Consider the following 19,794-nt stretch of genomic DNA (forward strand, 5'->3'; position numbering starts at 1 on the left):
ACTTTCCGGAGAGTTCGATTGTTGATCAATGAAAAAGTCTGAAAATTACAAGAGAGTACCAACATTAATTTTCGGACACATTGCAACATTTGTAAACAAACAACATCCTTAACTGTAGTCTACAAAGAAATTAACAGCTAATTGTTGGCCAAGTTTTGCTCATAGTGTACCGAAATCAAACTTGACCCAAAAATATTGCTCTTAATGACGAATAAACAAGGTGTACAATGGACTTGATAAAGACATGCACAAAAATTCTATGGTATCCAAAAAGAAAAGAATGCAATTCATTTTTACCTTTCATTCGGAATTAAAACAGAATATAAAGGTCATATGAAAACGTAATCGATCAGCGTTCGAATATATATTTACACTCAAAGGATTTTGTCAGTTGATCACGATCACGTGGTTTGATTGTTTTCTTTTAATGTGTTGTTATTTATTTAATAAGGTGCAAAGATTTTGAATAGTATAGAGGAGTGGTAGTATAGTTTTTAATTTGGATGTATGGATGGTAGGTGGTGGGTGGGTGTCTTTTGCAATGCAAGGAGTTACAGTCAAAAAATATCTTCACGACAATCAGGAGGTGTGGGTATAATTTGTACTGTAATTGAAAATAAATTTTGAGTTTATATACATGATTTGTGTTTGGTTTTTGGTTATATATGTGTATATGAAGTGCTTTCTTTAGGTTGACATATATGAAAGTAGACAATATTTGGACTTAGTTTGGAATCTACAAAATTACCTGATTCAACGCCATTCCATTCACTGACAACGGTGTTATGATGGTGTTGATGTGGGTTTGGATGGTCTTCCACGGAACCCTCGTATTGTTTCATGTCGGCCAATTCAACATTTTCAGTCATATCGAAGATCTCCGTAACTTTAACTTTGTTTGTATTGTCATCGGTATAATAGTAGGCATACAATGCATCGTTGTGGGTAGTAACCTGGTGTTAATAGAAAACGTAATGGTATTAATATTCGTCCTAAAGACTATTTTTTGTATTTCCATTCTTACCTTTAAAACATGCTCATAATGATCAACATCATCTTCCAAAGGTGAAGCGCCACTAAAAAATTAATAAATAATTAATATATAATGACATATTATATTTTTATATTTTCGTTTTTAAATACATACCATTCGTCTACGAGTATTGATACTCTAGGGCCATATAAACGCTTCGAGTGTAACAAACCAGTCGTATCGAAATGGGGAGGATCACAGATCTGCAAAAAAAAAAAAATTAATAAATAACCATAAACAATGTCAAACATTGAAATTCTCCGACGTTTTAATACCGCCAATCTTACCGTTATTTTATTTAATAAACGCACATGTAAGGCATTGTTTAACTGATTTACAAAATCGTCAACGACCACGCGCATTTGCTTCGTTAATTTAGGCGTAATAGAACTAAGCCTGAAAAAAGAGAGTTAGGTTATGTGAAAAATTAGAAGGGAGAAATAAAGTTAGTCGTTAGGGAATTTGATATTATGGAGTTGAATCAAATTCTTTCAAATGTTTGCAAGCGAATCAAAGGAATAATCTTTTGGAGAAACATTTGCAAAATTTTAAATTTTGTTGCTTTTGGAATTGAAAGGAGAGAAATAGACGGACAGAATAGTGTGAGGTTCAAATCAAACAAATTTGATTAGATTTTAAATTTTTTATTGCATAATTTTGGAATTCATTATATTATAAAAATAAATTGTGCTTAAATAATACTTCAATATGTATGTTATATCAAAACTAATGAGACAGAAGAAGCTCCTGCTTCAGTTTGCTTAACTCTAAATCCTATTCATAAATTTTCTAATTACTTCATCTATAAATTCAGTTCTTTTTTATTTAATTAACAAATAATTTGTAATTCATGGTAATGTTTTGGGGTTTTACGCGCTTGCAAATGTTTTTCCAAAGGGCTTTGGTAGCGTTTTACAAGTTCTATAAGAAAAGAAATAAACAAACGGAATCAGGCAAAGGTAAAACTTTGGCCATTTACAAAAAACAAACAAACATTCTAGCTACAAACGTTTTGATGAATTATGACGTTTTTTTTTTTCAACTTACTTGGAAACTGTGGCAAACAAAAAGTCAATGGGTACAGTGGCGGGCAAGGATAATAATTTGATACCACGATGTTTAAACAGCCAATTGGCCAAACCTTTATTGGCCTGTTCTATATAATCCTGTATAACATCTAAGACAGTTTGAGGCATATTTGAGGAAAGTGCATCCTGAAATTACAGAAAAAGAAAACAAATTAGCTTTTATTTCATTTTGTTCTCTGTGAAGACTTACCTTTCTGTGTTTTTTGCATTCTCTACATTCGGGATCGAATTCTTGGGGCTGTGCCACCGTTTCAGATACTACAAATGTTGACTGCACGGCCACACAGCGGCGACAATTAATCAAATTGTTACGGTGCAGAAATTGTAGGGCATCATCGAATCCTTGCTGGCAAAATTTCGATAAGAACTCCGGCCTGGGAGGAAATAGAATTCTCACAAAACGATTGATGTTCTGGCGTGATATTTCGATGCTGGTATTGGCCCAATTCAAATGGAACAGCTGGGAACTCTGATCACGCGGGCATATATCACTTTCGCCACAGAATGGCGAGACGGTTATTGTGTTTTCATCCAAAATGGGTAGATTGTCGGAGAACGCACCATCCATATACCGTACACCCCTGAACTTGGGTGGCAGTATTCCCGAAAATCCCGGTATGAAACAGGCACACAACAACGCTTGTAGCACCTCATCGCGGGAATTGAACTCGGAGACAATGACATTTTTACCATCGTATACACGGGTCATGGAGATATGCAAACGGCCACTAACACGCTTGTGCGCATCTTCGGGCAAGTGTTTTTGTAAGCCCTCAAAGAGGCATGTTTGTATGTTGAACGATGGACTAAATGGTCCCAGGGAATGTCGGCGGGCTTCATTAACAACGCGGAAGAAATCAGAAGTCATGCTACCTGCAAAGTGCAAAGAGAGACATTAAGCGAATTAGTATGGACTAATTATCATTACACAAGAGTTTATGTTGTTGATTTCATAACGAAACCCCTTTACTATAATGTGAGCAAAGACATCAGATGATTTTCATATATATATTTTTTTTTTTTTGCTAATTACCTATTGTTATTGATGCTGAGGTTAGCGACATTTTTAGATGACGTCAATTTATTATTGTGTTTTTTTTTTTTTGTTAAATTCATTGTATTTGTTAATACTGTGAATTGAATAAATTTACAATTAAGAGATAAGTAGTACTGTTGGTGTGTACAAAAAATATTTAATGAGAATTTAATCTATAGAATCCCAAATACAATTTCTAACATATTTCAGTAGAAGGTTGCTAGTTGATGTACTATTTCAATATTGTGAACTTGAAATTGGAAAATGTTCTATAAATTTTAATTTACAATTGATGACTCTGAAGTATAGGGAAATATATTGCCTTGAAAAAAGTCATAATTTCCCAAAGAATGAAAAAGGTTCATGATTTACGATTTTAGGAGACAGAAGAAGCTCCTGCTTCAGTTTGCCTAACTCTAAATCCTATTCATAAATTTTCTAATTACTTCATCTATAAATTCAGTTCTTTTTTATTTAACAAATAATTTGTAATTCATGGTAATGTTTTGGGGTTTTACGCGCTTGCAAATGTTTTTCCAAAGGGCTTTGGTAGCATATTTCAGTAGAAGGTTGCTAGTTGATGTACTATTTCAATATTGTGAACTTGAAATTGGAAAATGTTCTATAAATTTTAATTTACAATTGATGACTCTGAAGTATAGGGAAATATATTGCCTTGAAAAAAGTCATAATTTCCCAAAGAATGAAAGAGGTTCATGATTTACGATTTTAAGTAATGATTGCAATTTTCAAAGGCATATCAAATATACTTAGTATTTTATACGTACATATTTATATTTATGACTTATTATTTATTACTGGGAAGTAAATATTCCTTTGATTAGGGGCTCTCAAAGTAGTTAAAAAGCTAAGAAAATTATCAAAATTGATAACAACAGATAATAATTTTCTAATAATTGTTGTTTACCGAATTCAGTGTTACAGAGCTTCCTAATTTAAATTTGCCTATTATTGTTTAACAAGTCTAATACTATTATTGTCGATCTACTAATATTGTAATTGTAAATATGAAATTGTTTACAAAAAATACATTGACATGTCTATAAACGCCGTGCACAAAAACTGTAAACAAATGCGGTGTTGTTTTTCAATGGAATTCACATAAACTTGTTGTTTATGACGGGGAGACAACACCGCATTTGTCAGTTTCTAATTTCTTGTCAACAAAAATATTTTTCTTTTCACGCCACAGCAATCGTCGTCAGTTGACTCTATTTTTACGTTAATTCCCCATTGAATAACACACCCATTTCCTATTTACATATGGTTTACATATTTATGGATCTAAAATGTTACATTTCTTAGATTGGGGAAGCGCCCGCCGTCTGTTAGTTTTGATATCAAACAACAACCGACCTTCAACTTTTTATTTTTCTTAAACAAATCACATCAAAAATTTGTATTTGTTGCTTTCAAAATAAAAATTATCAGAAAAGTATTTTTGGTTGGGCATTTCGTAATTTTTGTTTACAAAAAGAACGAATGGAAAACTACTAAAAATAGGGACGGGCGCAAAACCGAAATAAAAAAAAAATATTCAGGGGCGCCTACACACAATTATTGTCGGTTACAACAGACACATACAAGCAAACATACACATACGGTATTGCTTATATAAAAATGCGTAGAATAGTGACGAGCCTCCATAAAAATAGAGGCCAAACAACAACTTTGCTGTTTATTATCAGGGGGTATGTGGTTCCCTCTTAACTTTTCTTATACTGAAAACCACATTATACATACACATACACACATTTACACCAAACCACTGAGAGTGTGGCGTGATCAATTTACAAAAATATGTATGTAGAGATAACACACGCCCATCCCTGTTGTCAGTCAGTCAATGGCAAAAAAAAAAAACTAAATCCACTGTGTATGATCAAGGGAAACAGGTGATCTTGATAATGTGGTTACCACTGCTGGCAGAAAAACAAATGTCACGTGCTTTTCAAACTGTATATTAAATAACAACACATGTGCGGAGTATTTTGAAAACTCTCAAGGAATACTAGGGAAATTCTGAAACCGCAACATTACAGACTAACATCAATGTTAATTTATATGTATATGTGTAAATGTTTTTGTTATTTGTGTAAAATTACACAGGTTTATGTTGATTTTAGCGCTTACTAAAAACTAAAAAGCAATTGACAGCTGTCCTCCTAATCTTATTCCTCAATTAGTAGTTGTAGTATTTTGAAATTTGGCAAAAACTAAATTAGGATTCAAAGGGCTGGATGGCCTTGACAATCCCGAGAAGAATGTTTTATGTATATCACCAAAATAATAAAATATAATCTGCGATTCAAAAATTACCAAATCTTACGAAGTTTTCGGCTGTCAAAAACAAGTATTTCATGGTTCAAATGAATAAATTTTTCTATAAGGTACACCTTTTAAAAATTAGATTTTAATTTCCATATTCTTTCAAGGCCACCACAAACCATAAAATAATTTCAAACTCGTAAATGAATTCAACATTGCCAGGTAGAAAACCTTGTTATTTACAAGAAAAATAGGTTCATCATGTTATGCTGCTATTGTTGGTCATAGCCAGGCCAGCTGCATAAACACAGATACCAACAAACTCAACATACTATTTGGTAAGCCACCCCCTTTTTTCCCTTTACGCATTCCAAGGTAATTTCTCTGGTAATGTAGTTTTGTAAACATTCCGGAATTTTCCATAGCCCGGTATTTTGTGAATGTAGGTCGTCGTCTAGAAATGTTAAAAAAACGCATAGTCCTCTCACGGTCAACAACCTTCAGCAACAAACATAACACACCATTCTGCCGCTGCTGCTGCCGCTGATTTTCTTTTGTAATATGAGGCGCGACTGAGGAAGGAGAAAATACTCTCTTCTTTTGAGAGACACACCCCCTTTTGTAATGTTGGGTAAATAATGAAATACCGGTTTAATGGCTGATGATATGGCAACATGAAAATGGCCTGATGACTTCTGCATTCTTCACATTATTAAGGCCAACAGCAGCACTTTCCTCCCAAACCGAAACAACAAATACACAATATACCGTATACGCACAGGGAGAATGTTGCTTTTTGGTATGCAGCAAATGACACCATCGAACGACGGACATGGACGCATTTCATATGGAGTAATACTCACAATGTAATCGGCGGCGGTGGTAGACAGAGATATGCTGCTTACGCACCAAATAACAAGTCGTAACACCAGCCACTCTCACTGTTTATGAGTGGCGGTGGCGGCGGTGGAAGACAGCCGCACAACAATAACAACAACCAACAACCAGAAATAAAATCGTATGATTTTGTGTGTCTACCCATAATGGAAATAGTGGAGTTCCATGGGCCACTGTTACAATAACAACAAATAGGCAAACATTTACAAATTGTCGCTGACGTAGCAACTTGATGTGGCGTTTGCTATGTGTTATCAATGGAAATTCAACGAAAGAGGAGAGTGAGGAAACCAATGAAATGCATTTCTTTCCGGTATGTCAGATATCAGCTGGTTTTTATTCTTAGATAGTTTATTTTACGAACCATTCCACCTACTAGTTGTCTGCCTTGTTATAAACAAATCAGATTGATATGTTTATGTTTCCAAAAAAATGTTTTGCTATGTTCAAATGAAAGGAAAATCACCAAATGGGAGGAGAAATTAAAAAAAAATCAATAAATAGAAGTCATATTTCTCTATAAGAGAATTTAAATTTCAAATGAGTTTAGAGATTGTAGATTTATAGGATTTCGTGGATGTCAGTATTTACAATTGAGCCTAATCTAATTGATCAATGATAGTGGAAATTGATTGAAATTGTTTTAATTAAAAGCAAATGACTATCCATCAATTTCAACTTAAACATATACAATTCTGGAGCCACAGCGAAAAACAAATACAAAATATAGGCAACAATTTTTAAATTATATTTTTTAATCTAGAAGCATAACTTCAAACGTAAAGATAATAGATATATAAGGTTATAGTAATATGCCCTTCTTCATTTGAAATCTATTACTACCTGCACTGCATACATATTCTAAATAATCACATTACTTTTCAATTTTACAACAATTAAATTAACATCTAGTAAACTAGGAAACTGATAAGACCCAGATGGCAAACACGCGCGCTTCTATATACTACATAGGTGGGGGTAAGTAGTACGTAAGTAAATAACAAAATATATAAGTATGGGTTTTGCACAAAACAAAAAAAAAACTATTGTTCAGAATAGCAAGCACAGCCATTATCAGTACAAGGAAATTTGAATGAAAGTCAAAATTGACGTCATGTTCCAGAGGCTATCGGCTGTTCGATTAGCTACAACGATTCTAAAAAAGATTACTTAAATCCTCGTTCCTTACGAAAAACTTATGAATTGTTTGTAATGACAAATTAAAATTTTATGTTGTTGTTTTGTTGTTGTTCCATTTTTATTTATTAAAATCTTTATTATGACAAGGTTATTATATAAAAAAAACTAATAAAACATGCTCTTGATACATATTTATGTAGATTTTTTACAACAAAGGAATAAAAAACGAGGGTTGTTTAGCAAAGTCAGTTTGTTGGAAATAAAATTGAAGTCCTATTTTCCCAAAAGATGACGTAATCAACCATCATAAAAATCATAAAATTATATGTGAATAAGAGAATAGAAACACATGAGTCATCGCTTGAAAGAATAAAGTCTTCGGTTAGATTAGTTTTTATATGAGGTAATATATTTGTACAATATCAGATTTTTCTCAAAGAAAAATTCCACATAAGGTATTGTTTTATTTGTTTCAAAATATATGAGTGTATTTAAATTCTTAGAAAGGCAGGTAGAAAAAATCGTTTAGTTATTGGAAAAGGTCACCTGTAGAGAGTTCTTCAGATTTTACTTTTGGGTTACTTCTCGGGAAACCCACGAATAAATGAGTATTTCATTTTCGAAATTTGTTGTTGTTATTACCACTTTTACTGTCATTGTAAAAATAACATAATCTTCTTATATTATTCCTATCTTCTTATACTAACATTTAAGCTAATTGTTTTGTAATGTATGTCTCGCATGAGCTATAATCCATTTGTCTTAAATTATATATGAAACAATTTAGCTTTATGTACTAATCCACACAAATAAATATCACAGTCCAAAGAATTCGAATTTCCGATGTATGTCAACTTATGTATTATTCATGCGGAATATACTCAAATGAAAAACCAAAGACCTTTACATTTATAAACTTTTTTAATATTCGCTGCAAATTAATTTTATTAGTATCAATAAATTCTCGTTGGTAATTGCAAATTTCAAAATATGGCCTTTAATGAAGTGAAATGTTAATTCCTTTATTAGCTACTGCTGAAGCCTAACCAAAAACATTACAATAAATATTTCTTTCATTTATTACTCTTCCATAATAGAGAATATTGATTACAAACCAATCCATGTGGTGATAGTGGTTTACTTAAGTCAAGAATAATGATTAGAAAATAACGAAAAAATGCGTAAGCATAATAAAATGAAAGCACTATAGCTGGCTGACAATGATGGCGATGGTGTTGATGATGATGTATTGTTGGACATATGAGGTCTCGTGTTATCAATTATAACCTACTAATACCACTAGCGAAGCGTACTATCAATTTGAGGCAACAGATGTTAGAATATGAACTCATTATTATTTTTTTCTTTGCGAAAACAATCTCAAGATTTTACAAACGAAATACTTATAGCCCTCATATATCACAACAACAAGCAAACACAATGAATAGCAAAATGATTCAGACAAAATACGATTTCAATGAATGTTTCCAATACACCGAGAAAAATTGCATGAGCATTAGGATATTTATCGAAAATCCTATTGTAATTAGGCTGTCTGTCTAGACGATTGTTAGATATAGTTAAGGGGCACAATGCGGATGATTACCCTTCTTCTTCTACTCAATTACTCTCAGTGTACTAAATTATATTATTGGCATGATATGAGAATATTAATTTAAGAAGTGTGTCATTATTTTGCGTAAAATGAACTTTAGAACTACACCTGCAATAAAAGCTGCAACAACAAAAAAAACTTTTAAAATCCCAGACAACAAATACACACACGCATACGATTTTCTATATACAAAGATATTCTGACAATTGAAAAATGGCAGTAATTGCATTGTTTCAAACTTATCAATTTTTGAAATCGAATAATGGACAGCAGTGGCAGGGGTGGGTGTTAGTAGGGTGTAGAATATGCTTATCACACGCTTTCTTTGTGCTATTTGAATGGCTATAAATGATGATCTAGTTTTGTATATGTGTAAAAAACCAATTTTTCAGTGTAGTAGCGAATTGTGTTACTGACTTTGGTGTTTTCGATCGAGTGGGGTGACATTTTTATGAGCCAATTGTGTATTGGGGCAAAACCCGATATCATTAAATAAATTAATCAGACAAAATCAATTAACAACAGCAACAACAGAAGTTAAGTACAATTTTACAAACAGATTTCATAACTTTTTGCAAAATAAATAAAAACAACTTGTATTATTTAGACACCAACTGAAGGAGTCAACGTTGTTGTTAAATTGACTCTTTCATTGTGTTGTGGTGGTAATAAAAATAATAATTAATAAAATTGGAAAATATGACGCATGTACTTGTAAAACTGATGAAAACAAGAGCATAAAAAATATATAAACCTTTGCACTGTTGCAAGGCAAGACAATCAAAATTTAAAATTGACGATGAAAATATGTCATAAAATCTCAAAGAGATAACAAAATGCTGCAAGTAATATTTTAATCAAGTTGAATTAAAGGAAAATAGGAGACCAGCTGTTTGGTCAGTTTGTATATACTTTAATACCCAGACATTTGGAGGCATCCCAGCCGGACAAGACATACAATCCTATGAAATATCTACTAATAAACTAATTTTGAGGATAGTCTTTCGACTCGTTTCGGATTGTGGTCTTGTATCACACAATTCGAATTGAGCATTTAAACACAACACAATCCTGCATTTTTCGATCAGCACTTTGTCACTTCGGTATGATTGTTTTCCTACAACCACACTCCCTGTCCTCAATATACAGATGTTTACCGTTAAAGTAAACACAACGAGAACGTTGAAAAATGTTCATTGCAAAACGTGACCATGTTACGTATTAAGGAAATAAGCCAGTCACAACTAGGCGTCATGGTTACTTACTGTCTGTCTGGATATAAATGTTTGGGGGAAACGTGTGGATATTGCAAATGTGCATCAACAAATACAATGGCCACACACATCAACGCATACTTGCTTGGAATGAATATGAACACATATTGGACTGCTTTCATGAATTAAAAAAGAAGAATGAAGCTTTTCATATGAAAGCCGTAGAAAAATTATACAATATAAATAGTCTACTCGCATCACTGAATATTGGGGAAAATGAAGAAATTCTCACAGTTAAAATTGTAAAAAAAACTAAATAGATCTCTTGGAATTATTTATTAAAAATTAAATTGATATATTGGTGTTATTCAGCATTTCTTAGTCACAACGATGGTGATCTTCAATAAAAGCAAATACTATATACTTTGTTTACAATTATCAAGGCGTGAAATAAAGCCTATCTAGCAGCTTTAACCCCACACCATGATGCTGTTTATAATAAACTATAAATGAAATAAAAGTTCAATAAATTGCGTAGCATACATTAACAAGTGTACAACAATAATAATAATACTATCTTATATTTGTTATAAGGACTTTTCATAAACCTACATAATATTGATTAACGTGTACATATATACAATATGAATGAATCAGAAAAATTAAATAAGTATTTATGATACCACAATGACCACCGCAATACTTTTTTTTAGCGAGGAGTACTGTTTCGTTTCATGAGTTTTGGATTTGATTAAATATTTATTCTGTGTTGGTTACAAATAACCATTTGACCTAAATTTCGGAAAGCATACGAATATGTTTCCAACTTTCACTTTGACTATGGCTAATATATTTCCATATCATGGAATAAAAACTAATCTTCTCTTTGTTAATGTTATGAGAAAACAAAATACCCTTATTTTCCACATTTTCCAAATTCAGATCTTTTCAACGAATACATTGTGTCATTGTTAGCTTCTTACTAAAGATTTTGTAATTTCTAAAAATAGAATCTAAGAATTATTTGCCTATAGTTTACAAAGCTTTATTGTGGTCGCCACGCACAACTGCTATGAGTTGTGTCATGTCGTGGCGTTAAATTTCTATTGGAGCACATGACAGACAATAGAGACCCACAGTCAATGTGTTTTGCCTTTGTAGAATATGCCCAAGATAAATTCCTCCAGTATTCCCGCATTGCTTGAAAAATAGAGCGTGCCAGCCAGAACGATGTTTTTTAAAAAAAACTACTGCGTTTCAAAAAAATAAATACTGCTGATGTTGACGCTCGCTCGCAGTTGTTTGGTTGAACTGGGTGATGATAAGACTTTATGTAGAGGGTATAGTGTTGCCTGCTGTTGTTGTTGCCATTGGTGACGCTGACAAGCCCCCAAATTGTTATGTTTGTTTTGTTAATTATACACCAACTACGTTGCCATTCATGTTTTCGTTAGTAGAGCATTTGAATGAAATTTGCTGGTGACCCAAACAAATAAATGCATATATTTTTTTTTTTTTGAAATGGCTATCGGACAGTCTTATCAGGCCAATGATTATGATTTGCTTATAATCAGAAAAACAATAAATAAATTGATTATGAATCAATAGTACAATTTACCTTTTGTTCTTGGTAAAATTATAAATCAATTTTGATTTTTTTTAATCCCAACTACACACTAAAACCTAAAGGAAGGTATATAATTCTTTGAACCAAATTATAATTACTTCTTTTCCATTGAAGTCAGCTGTCAATTTAATGGTAATTAAAAATCTACATTGGTTGGCGATTTTTCCGAAATAACAATACCTAATTTCAGAATCATCGTATCATTATAACTGCCTGCTACGTTCCACTTGAAACAATTCAAATTTGAATCTAACTTAAAAAAAATATTCAAACAATTTGCTGATTAGACGAACAAATTTGAAATAATAAAAAAAGAACTTACATCATTCGTTAAAAATAAATACAATTTCCAAGCTACTGAGAGATGACATTAACCTAATGATTAAATATCAAACAAATGGGTCACTTACCTAAAGGCAAATCGCACAAAAGACAACAGGCCGCCAATGCACCGGCAGAGGCGCCAGCGATTTTTTCCAACAGCAAATGTGGGGCATACTTTTTGAAACACACGGCCACGCCAACATGATAGATACCCAAAAAACCGCAGCCAGCAAATGATAGATTCATAATACAAAGAAGTCCAATAAAAATTCGAAATCAATCAAAAAGAAAAATCCGTTGCTGCTGATTCCCAATCAACAAAAACAAGCCAAGATAATAATGCAGAATTATAAATGTTAATAATTTATTTATTTGCAGCAGCACACACTACTACAGGAGAGCGATGACGATGCTTTGGTCGCCTTTGTTTGTTTGGAATTATTGTGGTGGGCAAAAACAAAAATATGACCACCACAAATTAAACAATTGACACTGGCTGACGACGATGATGATGACAACGGCTCTGCAACGTGATGTTACTTGATTTTTTTGTTGGCGTTCACGAAAAAATAAACAAATGTTTTTTTCTTCTTTTCTCTTTTCAAAGCAAAGTTCAGCGGGCTAGCTTTTTGCTCGTTACTAGCTCAGTCTGTCCGTTTTGTAAAAAAACGCGAAATTATTTCGCGTTTTCCTTTGCCCAAAGTTCGTTGCTACTTTACTATAGCTGTATAATTTACGGGCCAAAACAAACTTGTTTTGCCTTTTTGTAATATTTCACTTTCGTTTTGTTGTCGTTGTTTTTATTCCAAATTCTTTTCTTAACTTTCAACTTGTAAAAGTCGCGTCAACACAAACGAATTTACAAAACAAATCTTGATTTGTTTTCTTTTTCTAGCAGAGAGGAAGTGAATTTTAAACACACAATTAACACTTTTTTTGCTTTGTACAACAGCTTTGATTTTTTTATTTGAATTTGTTTAGCAGCCGCCTCAGTTTGAACGAACTCACGCAGTCGATAGAATATTTGTTATGAATTTGTTGCTGGCATGCCAGCCTTATTTATAGACTATTTATGTCTCTCGCTTTCTCTCGCGACGTTCGTCTGCAAACAACGTATGAGATAAACACAATGAAAGTTGTCTGCAAAGCAGCGGGCAAGACAAAAAGCGGCAATTATCGTTCAAAAATAAATTGCGTTATATGATCTGATAAATTCCGGTAAGAAGATTTAAATGTTCTTCTTTTTGATAAGGATGAAATTTCCAGAAAATATATTCCAAGAAAATGTATTTCATTTATAAACAACAACGAAAACAAACGCAAAACGCCAGTCAACTTCATTGTATTCAATCTCAGAGAAGTTTCTCTCTCTCTTCCAGAGAGAAATAGAAGAATTTTGTTAAATTTCAGTGGTACCTACTGGAAAATTCGTTGAAGGTAACTGTCACTTAACGTTGACATTTGGGTGAATTAGTCATGACGTGGGCACGTAACGTGAACGTAACAGGATTAAAACCTTTGCTGAGTGGTGGAAATTTCCATTGAATGCGTGAAAATAATTTAAAATTAACATTAAATTGATCGTGTAAGTTCAAGACAAAGAGAAAATGAGCTAATCTAACAGTAAATATACACTGAAGTTGCGAGTTTGCGACATGTTGTACTTTATTTACTTTACAATTAACAAGTTATGCAAAAAGGGATTAGAACGTTAATATCAATTTTTTGGCGTTCTAACCTATTTTTTCACAATATTTTTTTTAGTGTTTTCTTACCATTGTTTTTTTTTCAGAATCTGATGCATATCGAAATGGTTTTCGATTTGCTCTTTACAAATCTGAAAGGATTTACCACTTTGAAGTTCGAGAAGGCCAAAAGCAAACGTTTATGCAGATTTCCTTACCACCAGCCAACTATGATGATGGCCTAGTATTAATTTATTACATGTAAGTACTTATTTAGTTTTTCCCATTTTGTGACAGTCAACATTAATAGGAATTAATGGAATATTAGGCACCAGGAAGACTGACATAATTGCTATAATTTACTACGTGGTTTAATTCTAAAAAAATTCCATTGGCAGAAATTTTGTTTTTGTGAAATAAATGCACCAAAATATACCTTGATACCTGCTTGTGGCTTTATGTCGGACCTATACGGGTGATAGTCATTGGTCAAATTGGGCTCGATTGGTTAGTAGCATCCCTGTCAATGAAAAAGCCATTTTAGTTGTGTTCGGTTCTTTTCCAACTAATTCTCTTTGGATAGTGTAGAAGTGGAGCAACAATTTCCATTAATATTCAGCAAATAAAACAGAAGATCTTCAGTGGATTTCCCATATCCTTAAATATTCTGAAAATCCCTATCAAATAAAAACATCAATTGTTTCAAGACAAAATTCTATTTATTTATAGATTTTTTTTGTTTATTTAAAACATTTACAAATTATTCAATATCATTTCCATATAATATTTTTGGTTGTTCTTCTTCTTGTTATTATTTGTTTTATCGTCTTAAAACTGTTGTAAACTTCTGATGATTTTCAATATGTATTTTCTTCTACGTAATAATTGTAAAAATCTATTCAATACTTTATACTGTTGTTCTGGTTGCTGTTGTTGTTATCATTATTATTAAAGAGAACCTTAAATGTTAAAATGCATTTTCTTTCATGCTTAATGCTGCTGCTGGTGCAGTGTCCGAGACATGCTGCTGAATCAGAAACGCATCTCATTTTAGACTGTAGAAATATGGCGGTGGATGTGGCTGATGATGCTGCTGCTGTTGAGTATTTGGATGATATTGATTGTGTGTGGGGTTTCCGGGTACCGAAGTAGGGTGGGCATGGCTATGGCTTGACATTAAATGTCAATTGTTGTTGTTGCCCCTTTTCGGGGGTGGAACGTACATTTGACGTTCGCCGCGATAACGTTGGTTACTGCCACCTCCCACACCACCATTACCAGCAGCACTGTTTGCTGCTAAAAATGTTGGAGGTAATTGTTGCATGGGAGCATGTACTGCTGTTGGCGGAGGTCCTCCCTGATAGGCATTCATAGGATAATGCGATTCATCCCGCAATGGTAAACAATCGGTCTTAACCACTTCTTCGTGGTTGCCATAACCCAGGAAAAGAACAACGCAAGTATTTTCCGATACACCCGTTATCTCGGCATTATAATACTGTAACCAAAAGAGAATACAAATGGAATGATATTGTGAATCACAGGATGCACTTTAATGTAATAAATACTCACATTACCATCCTCCCAATACTTGGCCATACATAAATCACCGACTCTCCAAGGCCAGGCACCGCCTTGAGGCATCATTCCGAACGGTTCCATTGGGCACTGCTGTTGTGGCGCCGCTACATAACCACTGTTGGGACTTGGAGTTATATAAGTCACTGCAGGTGCTGCTTGAGGGTTGGTTATAATCTGTGGTTGTGGTTGAGGGGGTTGTGGCACTTGGGTTGGCTGTGCTGTTCCTTGCGTTCCAGCAACTGGAGATTGCTGGGGCAACAAACCTTGACTCTTCAATAGATTCATGGCATACTCATTAGCTTCCTTGGTTTGAAAGCCCATTATTTTGCTTGGATCATATGCAAATCCATTGGGCAATTGCGACACATAGTTGGTCTGCTGTTGTTGTGACTGGGGTTGTTGTTGGGGATTCGTTGCTGGAACCACTTGCGGTGAAGAATTTGGAGTAGTCTTGTTGGTGAAATTTTGAGAACCAATAAATTGTCCACTCTGCTGAACTTGATTGCTGGCCGATTTTTGTTGTGAATTGTTTTGTGGGGCATTCGAGGATCGCGTGGATGCATTCTGATGTCTGCCTCCACGATTTTGCGAACTACTGTAAGTAGTTTCCTTTTTGTTTTGAATAGTCATTTTTGAAGTGCTCTCCACAAGTTTGTCTATATCGACATTGCTGGCTGGCTTGGCTTGTTGGTTCTGCTGGTAGTTGCTGGCGTTCTTATTTTCATTTGCATTGCGATTATTGTTGTCACGCTGCTGATAAGGCCGGCTGTCATTGGTTCTATACTCTTGACTACGTCTATTGCCCTGGTAATTGCCGCCTCCAGAGGCCGCCGATGGCCTCGTCGTTTGATCTCTTTGATCCTTGCGTGGCGGTGGTGGCCTTTCGTTGCGATCATTTCTTCTATTCAAATTTGTACGATAGTTGGTATTCGACGTTGTATTGTTGTTGTTACCGTTGCTGACATTGTTGTTGACATTATTTGTCGTTGGAGTAGCATTAACTTCATTGTTGTTGGCCGATTGGTTAATTGAAATTCTTTCGTTATTTTGGGCATTGTTACGACCACGTTCATTGCCACGGTTGCCTTGCTTATTAGGTGGGTTGGATTTGCGTTCATCTCTTTGATTATAACTTGATCTCTGTGATTGTTGGTTTTGAGATGGGATGGTCTTTTCCTCGGGCTTGGCTCTATTGGCAGCAAAACTTGAAGACATATTATTTTCAAACTTGTTTGCGGAGGTGTTCGGTTGCGGCTTCGTGTTGCTTTCACTGCTTTTACTTTTAGTGATCTCCTTAGTGTTTCGAGAACTGTTATTGGCGGTCTGAGCGGGTGGTGTTTCAGTGGTAACCGTCTAAAAAATATAATGAAGTTTTTTTTTTATATACCAATGAATTTAGTTAGGTGACATTACTTACCGCGGGTAATTTGTCTGTTAAAAAGTCGAATAGGGAAACATTAGTTTGTGGCTTAGATGCAGCAGCCACTTCTTCTTTGGCCGATCCCCGGCCGCGCTGATTACCAACTGGGGCTGTTGCTGTTTTAGTGGGATTTTCAGCTGTGCCCTTATTTCGCCTTTTAAGATTGTACAAAGCCCTTTCCAAATTGTTGTTTGTTGCCTTGAGGGCATATTTGGCATCTTCTTCGGAATAACCCTTCTCCAATATCTTCTTGACGTTGTGGTCAAGAATGTTCTGTTGGCCACCGCCGAAAACTTTCTTCTGGCCAGCCTTAGCTGCTTCTGCAATGGCCTGTGTACGCGACGCAGTGAACTCATCATTTTCTTTGGAGTTTTTATCCTTTTCTGTGGCGGCTTGTAAGCTTTTAAAGTTCTTATCTTGCGGTAGGGCGTCACGATGGGCATCCAAACGTTTTCCAAAGTCAATCCATGGTGGTGGACCACCAGACCCGGACAGTCGTCGATTACTACGGGCATATTTCTGCATTTGCCGGGCCAATTCCCATTTCTCTACCATGTGCTCGACATTGCCGCCCAGAATTTGCACCTCAGCTTCTTTCAACACTAAAAGTCCTTGCATTAATTGTAGCTTATCAGCCTTGAAATAGAGTTTGGTTCCTGGTGGTACTTTTAGATGAAGATTTGGAATGCGTTCCAACTCCAACGCTAGAATAGAGTTGGTGCCATCCGTCAATTCCAATTGTAAAAATCTAGGTGCCGCTGTCGACTCTTCATTAGCTTTTGGCGCCGATATGTTTCGCATTTTTTGCATTTGCAAAACAATACGTCCCGGAATGTTGCCATTGCTCTCCGGCTTACTGGGTATGGCACCGCCGCCAATCTCCTTAAGGTCCCACTAAGTAAAAGAATAAAATATTGATTTTTGCGCAACATATGTTCGCAGCCGAATGAATGCGTGATTCGAGTTTTGTCGTGGGCGTTGCACCCAAATTTCCTACTTACATCCAAGGCAGCTTTAATTATTTTTTGCACATCTTCCGTTTGTAATTCAGTGGTTAATTTTTTTAGGCCTTCTTGTGTCAAGTGCCTGGATAGAACGAAAAAAAGTGATTTAATGCTTTTGTGGGCGTCGATTTGTCACAATTCCAAAATACTTACCAGCCTTGATCTTTTAGTTTTTGCAATAATGCCATTTCTAATAACACTTTTTCTGGTAATATTCAATATTTCAATATTTTTCTTTTGCAAAAACTATGTGTGAGAAAAAAATTTGCTCACTAACATACTAACAAAATGATATTAAAGTCGATATTCGACTAGTCGGTGCAAATCGATATTCGAGAACGAAAACAATAATCGATTAAACGATTTGTTTTAATGGAAGAGTAAAGTCGTGTACCCAGCAATGGTTACGCGAAAATTCAAACCATTTTTTTGAATATTTTGCTGTGGATTGAGAAAAATTAGTACATTGGCATAATTCGGACACATTGAGAATAATACTTTTATTGTAAAACGTCATTGTTATCTCGATACGAATTGTCAATAATGAGAGCAATTCATAATAGGGTTCAATTGTGTGTGATAATAGCGTTCACTGTTTTGATTGACGTTTTCGTGTGCTTCCCATGCATAATTCGTATCTCTTAACAGTCAAATTGGTGAATGAGAACAAAAAACATTCTCTCAGAGAGCGAAAACACAGTAAATGTATGTGTCTTTGGTAAATGTCAACGCATTTCATTTGTGTCATGAATGTAGAGTAGTGTCGATAATGCGGTTATCTTGAAGGGTAGTACAGTGCAATTTATGTTGTATTCTATAACATAAATGATGATATTAAGAACATGTATTTATTAATTTGTTGTTGCTATAAAATATCGAAAGTTACACGTATTTCAAGTATTAAAGTTTATTTTCTATAATATTTCAATCTTCAGATTTGAACTGTGATATTAGGCGTTATAATATCTGTACTTTATCTTTATTGTTTTTTTTTGCGTTGGCAACAGTTGGCAACTCTAGCGAATGCATATGTTTTGTTTGTCGGTAAAGTTCAGTTTGTCGGCAAATAACAGTTTAGCTTGGTCGGTCTTTCAAACAAGACGGTTGTGCGCTTTCGCAAGGAAGACGGAAACGGTAAATTTTGTGTGCGCCTTGTGTGAGTAACGGTAAATGCATTTCATACGCGTGGAATGTGTTGAACAAGACACATTTAAGAGGAAAATTCAAGTGAAAAATGCATAACGAACGTCCGCTATTTATCGCTCAACGTTGAAAATTTAATTTTTTGACGGATTTGTTGTTTTGTTTATGCGATGTCTTTGTTTCTTTTTGCAATAAAAATTGCTATTTTTTGTGGGTTTCAAAAACAAACAAAAAAGAGAAAAAAATGTGTAGTGATGTTGCTGCGTATGTGTGAATGCGTGTTTGTATGGAATTTTGGTGCATTTTTATTGCTTGCTGTGTGTGTGTGTGTACTGATTTTTTGCGAATATCTTGGCAACAGGTGTTGTTGGTTTCAAACATAAATTCAATTCGAAGAAGTAATCAGATGTCTTTAAAAGATATATTTAGATACGAAATTAACTAGACATGTCTTTTAAATCAAGATAATATAGTAATAATTGCGGAAATGTGATTTATACATAAATATTAGTAGAACATTGTCTACTTCAGATCACGTCAGATGCTTTCTTCAAAATATTTAAATTAATGAATATTTAAATTAAAAATTTAAATATATTATTAATAAATAAACGTGGTTTATAGTATGTAAAATTATGTTATGAGGTTATAGAAGAACATTCAATATAACAAATATCTTGCAAATATATACACTATAA

General features: G+C 34.2%; 2 protein-coding genes across 2 annotated transcripts; both read right to left on the reverse strand.

The window, feature by feature from the left end:
* Positions 1 to 500: 500 nt before the first annotated feature.
* On the reverse strand, positions 501 to 12,589 carry LOC133326099 (1-acylglycerol-3-phosphate O-acyltransferase Pnpla3). Its single transcript, XM_061534772.1, has 8 exons — positions 12,350 to 12,589; positions 2,312 to 2,994; positions 2,081 to 2,247; positions 1,321 to 1,429; positions 1,148 to 1,236; positions 1,025 to 1,076; positions 749 to 953; positions 501 to 604 (listed from the first exon to the last, which is right to left on the reverse strand). The coding sequence occupies exons 1-8, from the start codon at positions 12,507 to 12,509 to the stop codon at positions 558 to 560; spliced, it is 1,512 nt and encodes a 503-aa protein (XP_061390756.1). The 5' UTR covers positions 12,510 to 12,589; the 3' UTR covers positions 501 to 557.
* Positions 12,590 to 14,978: 2,389 nt separating this feature from the next.
* On the reverse strand, positions 14,979 to 18,152 carry LOC133326120 (tudor domain-containing protein 3). The gene is made up of 5 exons (XM_061534795.1): positions 18,107 to 18,152; positions 17,951 to 18,035; positions 16,947 to 17,843; positions 15,521 to 16,882; positions 14,979 to 15,446 (listed from the first exon to the last, which is right to left on the reverse strand). Exons 1-5 carry the CDS (start codon positions 18,139 to 18,141, stop codon positions 15,132 to 15,134), a joined length of 2,694 nt encoding a protein of 897 aa, XP_061390779.1. The 5' UTR covers positions 18,142 to 18,152; the 3' UTR covers positions 14,979 to 15,131.
* Positions 18,153 to 19,794: the final 1,642 nt, after the last annotated feature.

The sequence above is a fragment of the Musca vetustissima genome, unplaced genomic scaffold, assembly GCF_032173495.1.
Source record: "Musca vetustissima isolate MV318-11 ecotype Yass unplaced genomic scaffold, APGP_CSIRO_Mvet_v1 utg16036, whole genome shotgun sequence".
NCBI lineage: Eukaryota > Metazoa > Arthropoda > Insecta > Diptera > Muscidae > Musca > Musca vetustissima.

Bases quoted from the DNA above. Each gene is read 5' to 3' on its own strand.
- LOC133326099 (XM_061534772.1), bottom strand. From the start codon at position 12,509: ATGAATCTATCATTTGCTGGCTGCGGTTTTTTGGGTATCTATCATGTT. The intron at 2,248-2,311 runs GTAAGTCTTCAC...CTGTAATTTCAG, and splicing joins AATGCAAAAAACACAGAAAG to GATGCACTTTCCTCAAATAT. The intron at 1,237-1,320 runs GTAAGATTGGCG...TTTTTTTTGCAG, and splicing joins GTTTATTAAATAAAATAACG to ATCTGTGATCCTCCCCATTT.
- LOC133326120 (XM_061534795.1), bottom strand. From the start codon at position 18,141: ATGGCATTATTGCAAAAACTAAAAGATCAAGGCTG. The intron at 18,036-18,106 runs GTAAGTATTTTG...CGTTCTATCCAG, and splicing joins AAACTAAAAGATCAAGGCTG to GCACTTGACACAAGAAGGCC. The intron at 17,844-17,950 runs GTAAGTAGGAAA...TCTTTTACTTAG, and splicing joins TAATTAAAGCTGCCTTGGAT to TGGGACCTTAAGGAGATTGG.